The sequence below is a fragment of the Chroicocephalus ridibundus genome, chromosome 8 (assembly GCF_963924245.1).
Source record: "Chroicocephalus ridibundus chromosome 8, bChrRid1.1, whole genome shotgun sequence".
Lineage (NCBI taxonomy): Eukaryota > Metazoa > Chordata > Aves > Charadriiformes > Laridae > Chroicocephalus > Chroicocephalus ridibundus.
The window spans coordinates 12,551,490-12,567,771 of NC_086291.1; the positions used below are offsets into that span (position 1 = coordinate 12,551,490).

The window sequence follows — 16,282 nt, forward strand, 5'->3', positions numbered from 1 at the left end:
GCACGCGCAGGTGCAGCATCCTAGCTGCTCTCCTCAGAGTTATCAGTGGTCAGAGATGCCTCTGGCTGGAGGAGGAGCCTGAGGGGTGGTTGCTGCTTTGTCCGTGAAACCTTTCAGCCCTACGAGACCCTGTTTCATTGACCCTGAAATAGCTGCTGGATCCTGGTTCAGCTCTGTTCCTAAAGAAAGTCTGCATGAGATCACTGCAACCCATCGGTATGTTCCTACGCCCCCTCGTCCAGTTGAAACAACAGAGCAGGGATTCTGAGCATGGCAGAGACAAGAGGATGCCACTTCGGCGGTGAGAGGATGGGGCAGAAGGCCTGGGGCTCCCCTTTGTATGGGCAAGCATCTACTCTGTGAGAAAACCACAAAGAGTTTGCCTGTGACTACCCAGAAAGGTCAAGCTGCATTAGGCAGTGGTAGTGGGGGGGCACACTGATCTGTGCAGCAAGGTAACATGTGCCTTCATCTTGAAAGCTTTGTGCGAGGGGTAAAGATTCATATTTTTGCAGACACACTTTGGAGATGCCTCCTTCCAAGAGAAGGCAGAAGCAGAAATGATCAGAAGGACTGTTATCTCAGTGGCATTTCCAAAGGCAGATTGCAAGGTGCAGGTGCTCCGGCTCTCGGAGATGGTGTTTCAACCACACTCTCCTTTGCCTTTGAAGAATGGCGATGCCTGCTGGCACTAGAGACACAGCAAGTGATTTAAGAGGAGCTGAGTGGGGCAGATAGTGCACAGTCCTGGACAGAGTGCCTCGTGCTTCATATGAAAATGGGTGCGATGCAGCGGGGGATGCAGAAAAATAATTCTGCTGGCTGGTGGGTCACTGGAGGGCTGTGGCAGATTTATGCTAGGGAGGAGATGATGATGATAGTCTGGGATCAGCTAGTTAAGGTCATGTCTTCTCGACAGGGATTGCCAGGATAGCACATCGCTGGGCCTCTGCCTTACCTTGCTGTTTATCTGTGACTCTCCTTCCCTCACCAGTGTGCGCATCTTGCCACGAGAACACGTGAGCTGGATGAGTAATGAAGAACTTGACCAGCCCTAATGAGCCATTACAAGCAAACGAGGCTGAGGAAGGAAGCCGTGGCTTGGAAGCTGACCAAAGGATTCTGTGCATCTCTATTATTTCCATTATTTACACGCTGGCCGCTGCTACTGCCGCCACCACTCCTGCCCTCCGTGTTTACAGCTGGACACTGATGCACTGGTCTCACCGTGCTGCTCTCTGCTTATTGCATCAGCTACGCCCTTCCCTCTCACATGCCCAGGCCCCGTGTGCATGGCGACACGCTGCTGACAAAGGCATGGCCCATTTGCCTCAAGCAAGGAGAGGCACAGGAGCAAGAATCCCTATGCAGCAGGCACGTGCACAGCTATGCCCTGCTGACAACCCACTGCAATGGGAGGTAGGTTTGTTTGTTTCTCCAGACACCACCCGGAGTTGAGATTCTGGGCAGAGCGGGTCATATGAAGGAAGGTTTGCACAGGGAGCATCCTGTTCACTGCAGAGCCTCAGCAGCCACCGTGCAGGGTAGGATTTCAAGGGGCTGTTTCCACAGTCACTTACTTAAACTAAAGCAGAATGAGAACCCATTCCAACCCAACCGCGTGTCAAGCTCTGCTCTGGGCACAGCCCAGCAAGCCACAACCGAGCTTGTGTAGAACGCGTGTGTTGACACTGCCCTCCACTCTCATCTGTTATGTCAAACATACGTGCCATTTCCCTCCAAAACCACCATCTATCAAGTCAACTCCCACGGCTGCCTGAGCTTGTTGAGACCAGCAATGCAGCCCCACTCTCCTCTCTTCAGAGAAAACTCCATCATCCTGGCTCGCAGTAATTGTTCACCCTGCCTGCACTGAGCCCACCTCACCTCTGCTAGGACAGACTGTACCTCCCCAGCAGAAAGTCCTTACCGTGTCTCCATCCTCCAGCGAGGCCAGCACGAAGCAGCGATAGCTCAGGTCTTGAGACAGGGGCTTGTTGTAGAAACCTTTGTAGTTCTTCTCGTCCCCCAGAGTGAAGGTCTCAGGCAGCACATCCACTTGAGCAGCAATGTAGGGCTTGAGTCTGTCTGCCTGGCGTCGCTGGCGCCTGCTCTGACTCCCTTGGCTTATGGCCTCCAGCAGCTGGGGACAAACAAGGTGCATCGCTATTGCTTCGCCCAGCGTGACACCGCCTTACGCTGTTACCTTACCGGTTGTAGGACTCAGCAGGGTGGAAGGGAGGGGAGAAGATACTGGGTTTGATTTGGACTTGGCGATACAAAGACACCAGAGGGATTTGTTATCTGTTTAGGCACTGCTGGGGCACCAGTCTGCAGACCCTCACTGCAAGCACCTCTGCCAGGAACTCAGCTTTGAGAGAGTCCTGAGCCCTGGGATGCTGACACGGTGAATGTTAGGGCTGAGACAGCCTGTGTTAATGCATCCCAATGAGCTGCGAGGGAACTGGGCCATGTTCTGTGGCCCAAATGTTGGTACGGACAGCAACTCACGCTCTCTATAGACACTGGACGTGAATTACAGCTCATGCTGATGTAAAGGGAAAAAGTGACATTTGCTGTGTCTTTCCCTTCTGTCAGTGCTTCGGTATTTCACCTGCTGCTGGGCTGCTGGCAGAGCTTTGTGTAAATCACACAGAATGATAACAGATTTCATGGGATGTTCAGAGTAAAAATGGCAAATTTCATAGTCGGCCACAAATTCATGAAAAAGGATATAAACACACAAAAATTCAATTACACTGCTAAGAAAGACTCTCAGATGTTTAAAGATGTTTTTCTAATGAATAAAAACGAATATCGGGCTTGGAACAGAAATTCTAATTTAAAATGAAGAAGGAGGCATGAAATACATTTCACACACGAATGTATCAGTGCGGCATTGTCAGGGCAGACGGGGAACGTCAGTGGGGCTGAGGACAGTGATGTGCACACAAAGCCACGCTGCTGAGCTGAGCTCACTCCCTCTGAGGAGGAAAAGCTGGGTAAGGCACCCCCCGCTCTTTCCCCTCGACAGTCCATCCTTGTTCTCTTATGAATACTCATGTCGGAGCAATTTAGGAAAGCTATAGCTTGTCATTGCAACAGCACCAAAAAAAAAAAAAAAGAAAAGAAAAAATCCAGGATGGAACAGTCTCAGTTTCACAAATATCCTTGCAACTGCAGGGGAAAAAAGGCAGATAGTCTTCGGACTGTGGAGTTTGCTCCTTACACACATCTCTTGTACCTTACAGCTAGGCTCTTTGGGGCAGAAAGCACAGCTGTATGTGCATGAAACCATAGGGATCCAGTTGTGACTGAGGTTGCTGGATGCTACTGCCACCTATATATGTAACACACGCCCCAAAAAACTGCACCAAAAGAAATGCTAGGCTTGCAAAGTTCACATCCTGAAAAATAAGAAAACTAATATTGCCTGCGCAAAATTAATCCAGCCGTCTTACGTATGTGCATTGTGTTACAATCCTTGACTGCACGGTCACAAACTATCTTTTCTGTAACTGCCCTGCTTTGTTCAATACACAGGACAGACAGTGCTTAATCAAAGAGCAGCTATTCCATATTTTGTTTTCTTCTTTGCATTATGCAGCCTGAGGCCTTGTTTATTGCTTACTATTCAAATACAGGTCTGAAGACAAAATTAATAATTTCCTTGTGGGCTTTTCTATGGTGCTGATCACTATAATATTACAAGTGCTTCACAAACATTAACGATCTTATCTTCCAAACACCCATATGAGGTGAGATGAAAGTGATTATCCTGATTTTACAGATAGAGAACAGAAACACAGGGACATTAATGTAAAAAATGCCCACTAATTTTGAATGTCAAATTGAAAAGACATCAGCTTGTTTTATTTTTATAGAAAAGTTAGTATTTTTTTTACAGCACTGACTGTATCCAGCAGAGCTCCTACTGACTTTCTCTGCAGCTGGGGATGCTTAGGCTTTGCAAATGAGGCTCCAGGATCTCAAACTGAGCGCTCCAAAAAAAAGCAGAACATGCAAGACAGTGTCTGCTAATGAAAATTAGCAGAAATTTTATATCATTTGCCCAGGACTGGGTGAAACAGAGACAGAAACCAGTTCTCTCAATAACTTTCAACCACCTAAAGCTCAAAACCAAACCATCCTTTCGCATCCTAGTCTTCTATTTCTTGTGACTTCTTCCAATTTCTGCCATGAAATGATGCAGGAGACCTACAGATGATGGTTCTCCATCACACAATTGTGCTTCATGTGCAGAACAGATCCACCCATACACGGCGTGAGCAGGGACCCCATGGAAAAGACTGTGCAATCATGTAAAGATTAATGATAAGCAAGGGCTGACTTACAGCTTCTAACACTTTGTAATTTATGAGTGCTTCAAGCTTGCAACTTTGTTCTCTTAATGGAACCTTTGTGCGATTTCTTGGAATTTTTCCTTATTACTTTGGGGGTGGGGTGTGTGTGTGGGGAAGAGCTGACACAGCCTTTGTGTGGGACTCTTCTGACACCCACATACGTACCGCACTGCTGGTGTTGGAGGACTCCTGCACAGAATAAGCTGCACCTTGGGGTGAATGGGCTGGTGAATGCTGAAAGCCTTTAACAAGCAAGTGTGAAGGGAGCTTTGCAGGTTTTGTTAGATATTAGAGTGAACTCTTTATCCAAACTGTGGGCTTAGGTCCTATCCAGAGAGGGAAAAGCCTCCTGACAGCTTAATAAACTGAAAACAATATCTTTCTCTCCTAGCTTGTTTTCAATATCAGCATGGGTGCTGCAACTGAAAAAGGCTGCAAAAAGTGTACGGTCCAAGACAGGATCTGTCCTGGTCAGAGCTTTGAGACACTCAAGTGTGGTCTCCCACAGCGGCACATTCTGGGAGGTGGCTCCTCCCTTGCTTGACTCCAGCCTCCTTCCTACGTGCTGTCACCAGCCCAGAAAGGCTGAGTGGGCACTGCGCGTCCCACAGACCACCATCTCTGATGTACAGCCTGCACCTATGTCACTGCACCCATGCCGTTGCCAGGAGGCCTGGGCAAAGCGTGCCGGGCCACCTGGGAGCCACTTCTATTACAGCAGCTGCTACAGACTCCTACCTGGTCCAGCTCCATCTCATCAGGTGTCCGCCACCGAGCAGTTGGGCTGCTGGTGCTCTGATCCGCTGGCACAACCACGATGTAGTACCACCTGGGAAGGAAGGAAAGCATAAGCACTGGACCCTAAGTCATGTCTCTGGCAGATCACCGAATAACACGTGCCATATGCCTCCCAAGGATGACCTGCTCCTCTCCCTGACCTCTACGCAGGAAAAGAGTTCAGTGAGGAAGAGGTCAGTTTTCCTGCTGTACCAGAGAAGAGAATACTCCCCGTTAGCACTCATTAGGTTAATGAAGATCTACACACTGCGCTCCAGAGGGTGGTGTAGGAGCTGTGAGGACATTTATATAATCGGATTGTAGCAAGAACCCTGGGGGAATTGTGCTTCAGCACAAGGATACCACAGTAACAAATAAGACTTCCACAAACTCGGTTTTTTAATCTCCTTGAGGCTTTAGGCATTATTTATTTAAAGGATATTATACAGTGTCAGAGGAAGTCCCTCCTGATCCTCAACTGCATTTTTGTTGGTAGCATCTGGAGTATACCCACCAGGGTGAGGGCAAACTATCAGAGAATTGTCTTAATTTTATTGCACATAAATATTTGCTCAGAAAGAGCCAGCAGTGTGATCCCATGTTACGGGTAAACGCCTGGCTCTGTACCGCAGCCTGCTCAGAAATTCACTCCCAGGTTACAAAATCCACAGGTTGGCAGAGGTCTGCCCTGCCCTTTTCCCCATCTCTAGCCTCCCACCCTGCCTTCTCCACCTGGGCACAGCACCTACCTAACTGGCACAGTGGTCTGGACTTTGGGAAGGGTGAGCGTGAATTTTCCTTCCTGTATGTACTTGTTTGTGGCGATGGGTTTGCTCTGCAAGACGTCAGGAGCGGTTCGGATTGAGACGAGGTGCTGGAGCCCCCCAGCACTGCTCCCGCGATTCATTAGCACAAAAGAATAGTCCGTGTCTGGCTGGAGGTCACTTATGAGTTTCTTCATCGAGTGGCCGTCCACCTCCACACTCTGGCTATTGTACAGAATCTGAAACGGGAAAAGAACATGCTCATGCAGCTGACAGCTGCTGATGAAAACTCACACTCAAAATAGCAGCGTTAGAGACGACAATTTGGCTCTGGGCCCTCCCTCAGGTGGTTCAGCTATTGTGCGCTTCGTAAACAGCCATAAATCTTTAGTTAAAGAAGAACAACCCCCAGCACAGGGTTGAACCATGCTCCCTGTGCCTCGCAGTGATGGAGCAGAGAGGGTCATCTCAGCAAAGCCCAGGTGGCCAGTGCCAGCAGTGAGGCTGGTGGTGCCACAAGCACTGCTTTTCAGCACTGGTTTGGGGCAGGAATCCAGATGGCTGTGCTTTGCCCTCGTGTGGAGATGAATGGGTCTTTGTTTCTTGTCTCACGAGGCTATAACACACAATATGCTTTTGGTGTAAAACCCTGTCTGCTTTTAATTCGTGTCATTCCCGTGTCTACCAGCTGATGCCTGATCGAATGGTTAATGCAGAGCATCCCCCTCCCAGCAAGGTGACTGGGGGTGGTGGTGGGGTGGGGCGGGGGTTACACGCCTCACCAATGATCTGAAAAATCCCCCACAGGGCTCACAAACTGGTACCCGAAACAGCGGCTCTGCAGGTGTGACACCCTGTTGCCATGACAACAGATACTGATGCCGCACCAGCCGTGGGCAGGAGATCGGTGCTGCTTTTCCCTGCCGTGCTTGCAGCAAGGGGCTGCTGGGCAGGGCAGGGCAGGGGCATTGGTGGCCCAGGGCAGTGGGCAGCCCCCCCCCCACAGCTTCCCTTTGGGCCTGTTGGCCCCCCAGCTACCGACATTTTCTCAGTGCCCTGTTGCGGATATGCAGGTCCCCCATATCCCTCAAGGCACAGCAGTCATGGGCACTGCCATATTAGCTGCACCAAACAGCTCATCTGCCCTGGGAACCTTGATCCTGGTCTTGCTGGAACAACGCCTGTAGCCCAAAATGCTGGGTGCTGCCTCTGCAAAGTCAGAAACTCAGACAGTTCCTGGAGACAGAGGCAGAGAACCACAGAGATCAGAGGTTGTGCCCCAGGTGTGATAAACCAGCATGTTTCTTTCAACCAGGTGACCATCCAGTGTGGCAGGGGAACGCTGGATTCCTGATAGCGGTGCAGAGACACAGAATACCAAAAACTGGCAATGGCAGAGCTGGAGCATGTTAAACCATGGCAGTTATTATGTGCCACAGGCAGAGCCCACACAGTAAAATGTGCTCTTTCCAACATTGGCCTTGAGAGAGAGAAGACAGCTCTGTGGAAAAAAAATTACTTGAAGTAAACCAGATTTTTCACCAGCTTAGCCTACCGTTCAGGCTGATACAGGCAGCAAGGGAGGGACCAAACTTTCCTTCCAAGTCACCTTTTTGGCAGGTGACAGAAATCTGCAGAAAGCCACCAGCTCTCTGGGACAAGGGCAGCTGATTAGCACTACTCTAATATTTAGTGCTGGAGCTGGGAGGAGCTGGGAGGCCCTGGAAAGAGATCTGAAGCACAGTGGAGCACAGGGACCAGGCTAGGCCTGGAATTTGCAGCTCTGCTTTTGTGTTATCCACACAGCGATACCCACAGCATGCTTCACATCTTCTTCAGATCACTTTGCATGGAGGTCAGTATAGGAAAAGAGCCCCAGCTTTTATGCTGCTGAGAAGAGACTCTCAACAGGTAACAGAGCAGCAGTGAGAAGCCAGCAATGCAGGAGAGATGCAATCAATCTTGTTTGTTGACATGCTTCAATCTTCAGGGATGAACTGCAAAAATAAGTACCAAGTACTAAAATAAAAGAGGTTTACAGGGACAAAGCCTCTGCTGGCTGTCTCATGTGCAGGAAAGGCTGTCAAAGGTAGGATGGCTGGAAGGAGTTGTTCTCTGCTGTGGCTCCTCTTAAATTTTCTCCTGGGCTTTAATCCCTTTCTCCAAAGACACGCACATCAGATGGGTGCTAAAGTGAGTGAAAAAGGTAAAATGAAGAAATGCTTCTTATAGTGCTAGAGTATCAGATATTTATTTGGCAGGTTTCACACTGCTCTGACACAGAAGTAAGCACATCAAAGACAGGAGTGCTAGACTTCAAGTCATCTTAGCAGCTTTGCTGCCTGCCCCAGCACCACTCCATGCAATGATATTGCAATGGTACAGGTCCAGATATTCCAGATGACAGCAAGTCAGGGGGTGTCCTGGGGGACCAGCGGGATCTCACTTCATGTGTTCCAACACAGACTTGAACAAAACCAAACTTCCAACATTAAGAGCTATGCTGGAAGGATGCAAAGCCTCTCACCTGTGCCTCTCAGGTGAGATTTCTCATTACGAATTCTTCCCTCATAAAGGTATCACCAAGTGCTTCTGCATGCGCTCCAGGGAAGATACTCGCCCACCAACTGCCTGCACATAAGGCATCTGCTGGGGACATAGCTGCTGTTCTGGAGCAAGAGGAGGCAGAAGGATCAAGCACTTCCGTTTAGAGCTTTCCTGCTCGCTCTGCACTAGAATTGGCCAGGACACAGTCTCCAATTCAGTCCTGACACCAGATGATGATTTTTACGGCCATGCACAGAAATTTGTGTCCGAAGACAGTGAAATTGGGATTTGCAATGCTTTGCTGAAGCATTCTTTGCCATCCCCCCTTTTCACAGTTGCCGAGGCAGTTCTGCGTTCCTTTACCTGCCATAACACATTGTCTTCTCAAATGCTATGCACCATTAGTTAATGCCTCTACACAAAACCTACAATAATGTAAGGGCTCAGAAACAGTCATTTGTGTGCAGCTGAAGATGCCTGGGAGCTCAAGCAGGAATGCTATTTAGAGGTTACATCATGGCCCACTGGTAACTACTTAAGTCAGCAGCAAATTTGGCCCAAGGGCTCTGAACTGCCAAACATTGCTGACTAGCCCATGGATTGCTGTAAAATGTCATTTGTGCTGCTCTTGCCCACAAGAGAAGATTTGCAAAGCGAGGTGGGTACAAATGTCACTGCTGAAGGTTTGCTGCTTGATTTCAAGGCAGTAAAGGATGTATTGAACTAGAAGATGAAAAGACACATAGTGTGCAACACCGGAAAAAGATAATGACTCGATGGAGAAGTGGACAAGGTTACCTTTTTTGCGGGCAGGAATAATTGCTACATTCCATGGGACACACTGTGAGAAGGCACTGCCCAGCATTCTTAGGGGTTATTTCCGAACCTGTATCATAGTAATTTTCAAAAGGTGCTGTTCCTTCTCCCCGTTTGCAAAATACCTTGGAATGCTGCCTTTAACCAATATATCCTCTGTCCTGCTCTTAAGTTGAAGAATGTGTCTCAGGAAAAGTGCAGTTTCCCCAAGGAGAACGTTGTATCTATCTTGCACTTTCCACGAAAGCTCCGGAACAGCTTTTGGCAAGCACACCGGAATAGAAAAGGAATGGTGCCTCTGCTCCACCACAACTGCTGAGCCACATTTTACAAGAAATTTATCTCCTGGACCAGAAGAAGCTGTGAAAATTCCCCAAAGAGAACTCAAACCTTCATTATTGATTTGGTAGCAATGAAAATTCCTAAGGTCTCAGTTCATCCCCTATAAAAAAAAAAAAGCACCAGTCCTGTCTGCGCCTCACTATTCATTGTCAGAACAATATCTACTTTAATTAAATCTGTTAAAGTAGAATATGACACCCTTTGGGACATAGATTTAGCATGAGACTGTTTATCAAGTGTAGATAAAACTAATTGTTCCCATGGAGATTTATCTGCTATGCTAGTTACAGTATTAGGCTCTGGCCTCGGCATCCCATGTGCCTGAATTAGAGGAGAGAGGCGAATCTTGTTTATAAAAATACAAAGTCCTGAAGGTTAAGGATTTCTTTCGAGCGGCACAATCAACGACCTGGAGCTGACCCTCTTAGCTCCTGGCCTTGACTCATGTGTGTCTGCAAATCTGGGAATATTAATAGAAAGAAGACACTATTAGAGAAATATCCTTTTAACACTCTCATTTGCATGACTGCTCTTCAGTTAGCAAGTGGCTACTGCCATCTGCTCCTGTGTCATCTGAGGGTTAACCCGCAGCAGGGGCAGACCCTGAGTCACCGCCTGTGTAAGCAATCACAGCTACAAGGCCAGACGAGGCATCAGCATTACGTCCTTGGCTCCTGGCTACTTCCAACGACTCCACCATCCGCATGTGGTAGTAACGCTCCAAAGGTCACACTGTCCCTTTCTAGCACTGCGCTGTCAGACAGAGATGTGGGCTCTGTGCCACAAGAACAAGGCAAGATGAGAAACAGCCTGGTTCTTCAGCAGAGAGCAAAGTAACAGGGCTCTGTGAAGTTCCTTGCGGCCAGATATCTGAACACTGATCCTAATGCACCCTACACCTGCGGAAGCTTTGAATACCACAAGGTCTTCACAAAAGCCTTGTCTGCTTCAGCTAAACTCTGCATGTTAACAAGTGCTTGCTATTGATCATGGTAATTCAGCTTCAGGATTTAAACAAGGAGAGTTAGTAATAAGGAAGGGGAGGTGCTCACACACTTTGATGTGGAGGCAGTTCAAGACCTTCCCCTCATTCCCCTGGCCATGGATCCCCCACAGCTCATGCAGGTCTTGCATTTGCTCTTCAGGCACAGCATGGCAAAGGGCATGTGCAAGGAGGAAGGGAAGTCACGTGGCTCTCACCCCTGGCCGCCTCTGCAGAGGCAGCAGACAGCTACTGAGACTGGGTGGAAGATTATCCTTGGCGATGTGACATGTTGGTCTTGTTTCTTAAGGGAGAGAAGCTGCACTGAGATCTGCAGAAATTTCTGCCACACTCTAGTCTTTTACCCACATCAGTGATCCGCACCGGAGGACAGACAAGAGCAGGAAGACGTTGGGTCATCAGTGCTGTCTGCAGCCTGGTGGATGACACTACATCCAGAACTGTGCTGGAGAAAAGAGAGCAGCAGCCATTCCTGCAGAGTTCCCCCTGCACTGACACGTTGCGCAGCTCACACCTGTAACATCTTCTGGAAGGATGAGGATGCTTCTCTCCTTCACTCCCTGAGATTATGCATCTGCCCTTGATGCTCTGAAGTCACTCATAAAGGCAATCCAGATGTTTGAGACAGGACATGTTGCAGAAGGAGTCATTCTTAGTTTGATTCACTGGCTGGTTTTCAGACCGCTTTGTCTTGGTGATCTCTTCCGATTAAACCACACTTATAACTTTTCACACTTCAACTCCAAGTCAGGCACCAGGACAAGCTTGTGTAACCACTGTTACGGAGCTGAAAAGGCCAGCCTGACTGGTAGGCCCCAGCCGAGTGATACAAGGTACCAAGATGCTTGAGAAAGCTGATGGAGAAGTAAAGCACTGATGGGGACTGCGTGAACCACAACCACCCATGGGAAAAGCATCAGTGATTTGGGGTGACGGACCAGTTTCCCTTTCCCTTCGAAAACGCAAGTAATTCAGGGGCACCATCAAGGGAGGAGAGGGTGCACTTAACAAAAGCTGCTAAATTGGTTTCTAGCTGGATGGTGATCCCTGAGATATCCCCGTTCTCTGACTGCCTCTGCCCAGTGTGCATCTTCACTGCTTGGCGTTTCCTGTTGGTATGCTTCAGCCAACTCTATTGACTCCTTTTTTGTTACCATGAGCCAAGTGCTTACTGGCTATCCCACAACTGATCAAAACAGAAAGAAATCAACAAAACTACAGCACCTTCTGGCCTAAGAAGAGTGAGAGGAGGGAAAGCAAGCAGCAGTGTGCTCTACTGTGTGCCATGGCTCACGCACAGGTGCTCAAAAGCAAGAGCAGCTACTAAACCTAGGCTTGGAGGTCTGAGCTCCGCAAGACCCCAAGCCAGTGAGCAACGTGACCCTGCTCTGCTCGTCTCTTGTCTGATGGCCTGAAAACATCATGTGGCAGGTCAAGATGCTGCTTTCCACTGTCCTGCTCGCTGTCACAGGTGGAACTCCCTGTCCTCTGTATCCCACTCTTACCTTAAAAGGCACTGCAGATTTATAGGAGTCAGGCACTTCCCAGCTCAGCAGCACAGACGTTTTCATGACGGCATTGACGCGGAAGTTCTTAGCAAACACTGAAATGAAAAACAAGATATTTGAGCACTGTAAGGCCAAGTCAGGAGGGAGCCAGGCAGCAGCTCGGCTCCAAGTCTCTCTTTGTCTAACTCAGCAGCAGAGGTCAAAGAGTTCAGCTACAACAGAGAAGTGAGAGATGAGGAGAAAAGAGCAGCATCCTTTTACCAAGTCTCCAGTCTCCAGTGGAGTTTCGCTTTTTGACTATACTTTTCCAGCATCACAGAAAGGAAGTTGTAGGCTGAACTGCAGCCTTCCTCTCCCCCCGCCTCTACTCACACTCTCTTGGCCCTTTGCCATGATCAAAGAGCAGTGGTGCTCAGGTACTGGATCTGCAGATGATCCTACCCAGCCGCCTGCTCCAGTTCAAGCAAGAGCCTTTCATGTACACACAAAACAGCAAAGTGTGCCTGTGGAGCGACAAAGGCAATTAAGGTACCACCAACACCCCTTTACCCCCTCAGATGGCAATTTTAAGGAAACTTTCCTTGAATCTCCCCTCGCTGAGCTAGTTTTAGACTAAGGAGCCACACAGTACCTGATCTCATTAGTCAGAGCAAAGGGGAGTGTAGCCTCATGAACCAAAGCAAAGGTCCCTGTCCTGGAGGCAGAGCTTGCTGTTAGGGCTTGTTAGAGGGGCACTTACCTTGCTCAACAGGCATGGTCCGGGACTGGATGCTGGGGCTGAGCGGCCCAACCCCTTTATTGGTGCGGGCCCTCACTTTGATGTCGTAAGTAGTATCGGGCTTCAAATTCGTCAAAGTGATACTTGTGTCCTTGGTGATGTTAACCAGGTCCTGCTGGCTATTTATGTCCCTGTATACCACTGTGTAGTTGACGATCTTGCCGTTTCTTTCTGCCAAGACCGGGGGGTCCCATGCAACTTCTGTGGTGGAAGTGGTGAGACCCACCACACGCAGGTTCTGTGGGAAGCCACTTGGCACATCTTCTGCAGTAGTGATCTCCTTCTCAAACTCCTCTCCCGGGCCAGCTCTGTTCTTGGCAGACAATTTGAAGACGTATGTGGCCCCCTTGTGCAGGTTGGTCACAGTGTAGTGATGGTCTCTCTTCCCGAAGTCTATCGTGTTCATCTTTTCCTCATCAAGACGTCTGTACTGCAGCCGGTAACCCAGCAGCTCCCCTACCATCTCCTTGGGTGGGTGCCACTGGATGAGGGCTGTGTTCATGGCTGTCGTGCTAATCATCATGGTGGGCTTCCCCGGGACTGCAACATAAACACACAATGACCATCTATAGCCTGGGAGGAGGGGAAGGAAGGACCGCTTCTGTGCTGCTCAGTCCGTGAGGATGGAGGAAAGTGGGAAAGTTCAGACAACAGGGTGAAGAGGACGACAGACAATTCAAATGGATAGAGGCAGACTGACCCTAATCCAGTGGCGAGGGAAGCTGGAGCCAGCCAGCTCTTGACTGCCATTTTCCCACGTGCTGCCATCTAAACAGGGAATAAATTCAGCCATATCCAGCCCCAAAATTCATCCCCTTTTACAGGAAAGGTTTAAGGTACCTCACAGCATCATATTTATCTCAGAGAAGATCTGAATCCTGTCCTCCCAATCAGTTGTCTTCAGACACTCCAGCTAGTGCACAGCACCAGGCCACGCTGGCCCCAGTGCACTGTACCACAACAGACACACAGAAGCCCAAGTCCAGTGCCCTGATCTGTCTGGAGGCAGACAAATTTCATCCTGAAACCTTGCAGTTTTACCATCTGCAGAGGCAGCGAGCAGAGCTGGGCGGGCTGTTTGCCATCAGAATACATTTTGGTTTAGCTGAGGAGCAGATTCGTGATGTCAGTGTCGATGTGAGAGGTGAACACAAGCATTCCACAGGATTTTTGCTTATGCTGCACAAGTCAAGGGGTGTTGCCGTCACTGGTTAGGAACTGATGGCTTTAAATTGGTGGTTTAATACCTTGATCTCCTTCAGTTAAAAAAGAGGATGTGTCTTCACTTCACATCAGCTCAGATTTGTAAACAAATCAACTGATAGGGAAGATACTCAGAATCAAAGGGTTGGGGCCATTGATATGAAAACGAAAATGGGATTGTAGCCAAACCTAGTTAAATATCGTTGCACAGTTTTGAAATGTATGAGCCCACAGATGAGCACAAGAGAAAAACAGATTTGTCAGACTTATGCCCCGATTTTGCCATCAGAGGGCGATACCAACACTCCCCTTTGAGGTCAAGGTTGCAGACGAGACTGTACAAAGGCAGCTCTGGGGGTGGTTTTGTAGGTCTTTAAGACACACAATTACATATCCACTGCCAGTGCCATCCTCCTTGCACTCATAATACAATGTCTAACAGCAGGTAGTATTAAGGGACACATTATTTTCAAAGCTGATTCCAAATATTAACTTTAAATGTGCGTCATAACATGGGAAGACCCACTGTGGCTTACAGTGCAACACTGGGATATTTAGGAAGCTTTTCCTGTTTATAGGACAGCTGTAGCAATTTGATGAACAGAGCATACATCATGGCGAGGCACAAGGGAGACAGCATTTGAGATTGTGACAGTGGAAACTACCTCTGGAGCTCCCCATATGCGGCACAGAAGAGATGGCAAGCTGTTCCTTGTTTAAAAGCACCAGGAACAAACGCTCTGTTTGCATAAGCTGCATTCCCATAATAACAAGTGGTAAATACTGTTCCTGTGGCTTGGTGTGAGGAAGCAGCAGGATTATCAGCTGTAGGACAGGTCTAGTGAGTGGAAATCGAGGACAAGACAATGCCAACTAGTTGGTGCCACCACCAAAGGCAAGCTTGACTGCATCCGGAGGAAAGCACCCGATGAGCTCCTGGGTGCCCCTGCTCCAGGCTGAGGCTCTTGTGTTGCACTAGGCACAGGGTGTGAGTCTCTACTGAGACAGCAGAACCAAACTGGCTGGGATCACCAGGACCTAGAAGTTGTGTCCGCAGCACTCCTATGGCAGGATTTGTTGCATTCCAGATTTTACCATGGCTCTAGGAGGAGCCGGGCTCAGCTACGTAAGCCTGGGGAGGCAGCAGTAGTAACAGCCAGGGGGGAAGCTGAGAAGCACCTCTGAGGAGCGCTCTGTGCCAGGGGCCATCCCAGCAGGCAGTGCAGTCACCGCAGGAAGCAAGAAATGTCACTCGCCTACGGGAACAACATGAGGACAGGCCATGACTCCAAAGCTGAGGGAGGGCCTAGACTTTCAGGCTTCCTTTTCCCAGGTCTCTGGACTACGCAGATGAGCTCAGACCCATGAGTTTCATTGCTGTCTCATGGGCCCCGTCAGTGTCTGTCCATCTGTTTGCTGCACTTGGCTCAGGTGATCCAGTGGCAAAGCCTGTAAGGAAGGGCTGGAGATCACAAGAGTGTGTACCTCTGCAGTGTCTCCAGCCCTCTTGCTTCTGCCTGCACAGGTGCCTTGGCTATATTCCCCATGCACCTCTTGGCAGGTTTTACCACCACCCCTACATTGCTGCAATATCTGCTGCCCACACTCACCTGCCCCTGTGGTGGTGATGACTTTTGGCTTGCTGCGGGCACCATCTCCTTTGGTGGTGTAGGCAGCGACCGTGACCGAGTAGGTGGTTTCCGGCAGCAGGCCTCCTATCACCGTCTCCTGGGAGCACATCCACGAGGTGGAGAAGAAGCAAATGAGAAGAAGAAATACTTATTACTGGAGTGAGCAAAAGGAGGGCGCTGAGGTCAGCATCTCCAACCGCAACCCACCGACATGCTCGCTGGCTCACAGTCATAGCGGCTCACACTCATGGACTGCACCCAAGCACGCACATCTCACACAGCAGCAGCAAACAACAATCGCTGCCACTCCAACAGTCACCCGCCCTGTTTCAACCCCTGCCCCTGACACTTGGCCATCCTAGGGACCCACCAGCAACTTGTGTCAGTGGCTGCATGCTCCCACGGCCTCTGCCAAGAGGGAGATCTGCTCCAGAGGTGGTTTTGCGTGAAGCCAGAGCCACTCTGCCACAAGCCTGAGAGTAGGAGGACTGTGGAGCTGTGAACCAGAGTAAAAGCCAGTTCAGCTGGCTGATGAAACCTCTTGCGGGC

The 16,282-nt window shown here is 49.3% G+C and overlaps 1 protein-coding gene across 18 annotated transcripts in view; it reads right to left on the reverse strand.

Moving 5' to 3' along the window:
* PTPRF (protein tyrosine phosphatase receptor type F) overlaps positions 1–16,282 on the reverse strand; it is a 396,994-nt gene that overhangs the window by 37,913 nt on the left and 342,799 nt on the right. For 13 of the 18 annotated variants that reach the window (XM_063344836.1, XM_063344839.1, XM_063344838.1 and 10 more), the window contains 6 exons: positions 15,713–15,830; positions 12,861–13,439; positions 12,119–12,216; positions 5,891–6,144; positions 5,103–5,193; positions 1,931–2,143 (listed from right to left, as the gene is read on the reverse strand). In XM_063344836.1, coding sequence (XP_063200906.1) covers positions 1,931–2,143; positions 5,103–5,193; positions 5,891–6,144; positions 12,119–12,216; positions 12,861–13,439; positions 15,713–15,830 — 1,353 coding nt within the window. The remainder of the gene's footprint in view (positions 1–1,930; positions 2,144–5,102; positions 5,194–5,890; positions 6,145–12,118; positions 12,217–12,860; positions 13,440–15,712; positions 15,831–16,282) is intronic. The other 5 variants (XM_063344850.1, XM_063344849.1, XM_063344854.1 and 2 more) reach the window with 1 other exon arrangement.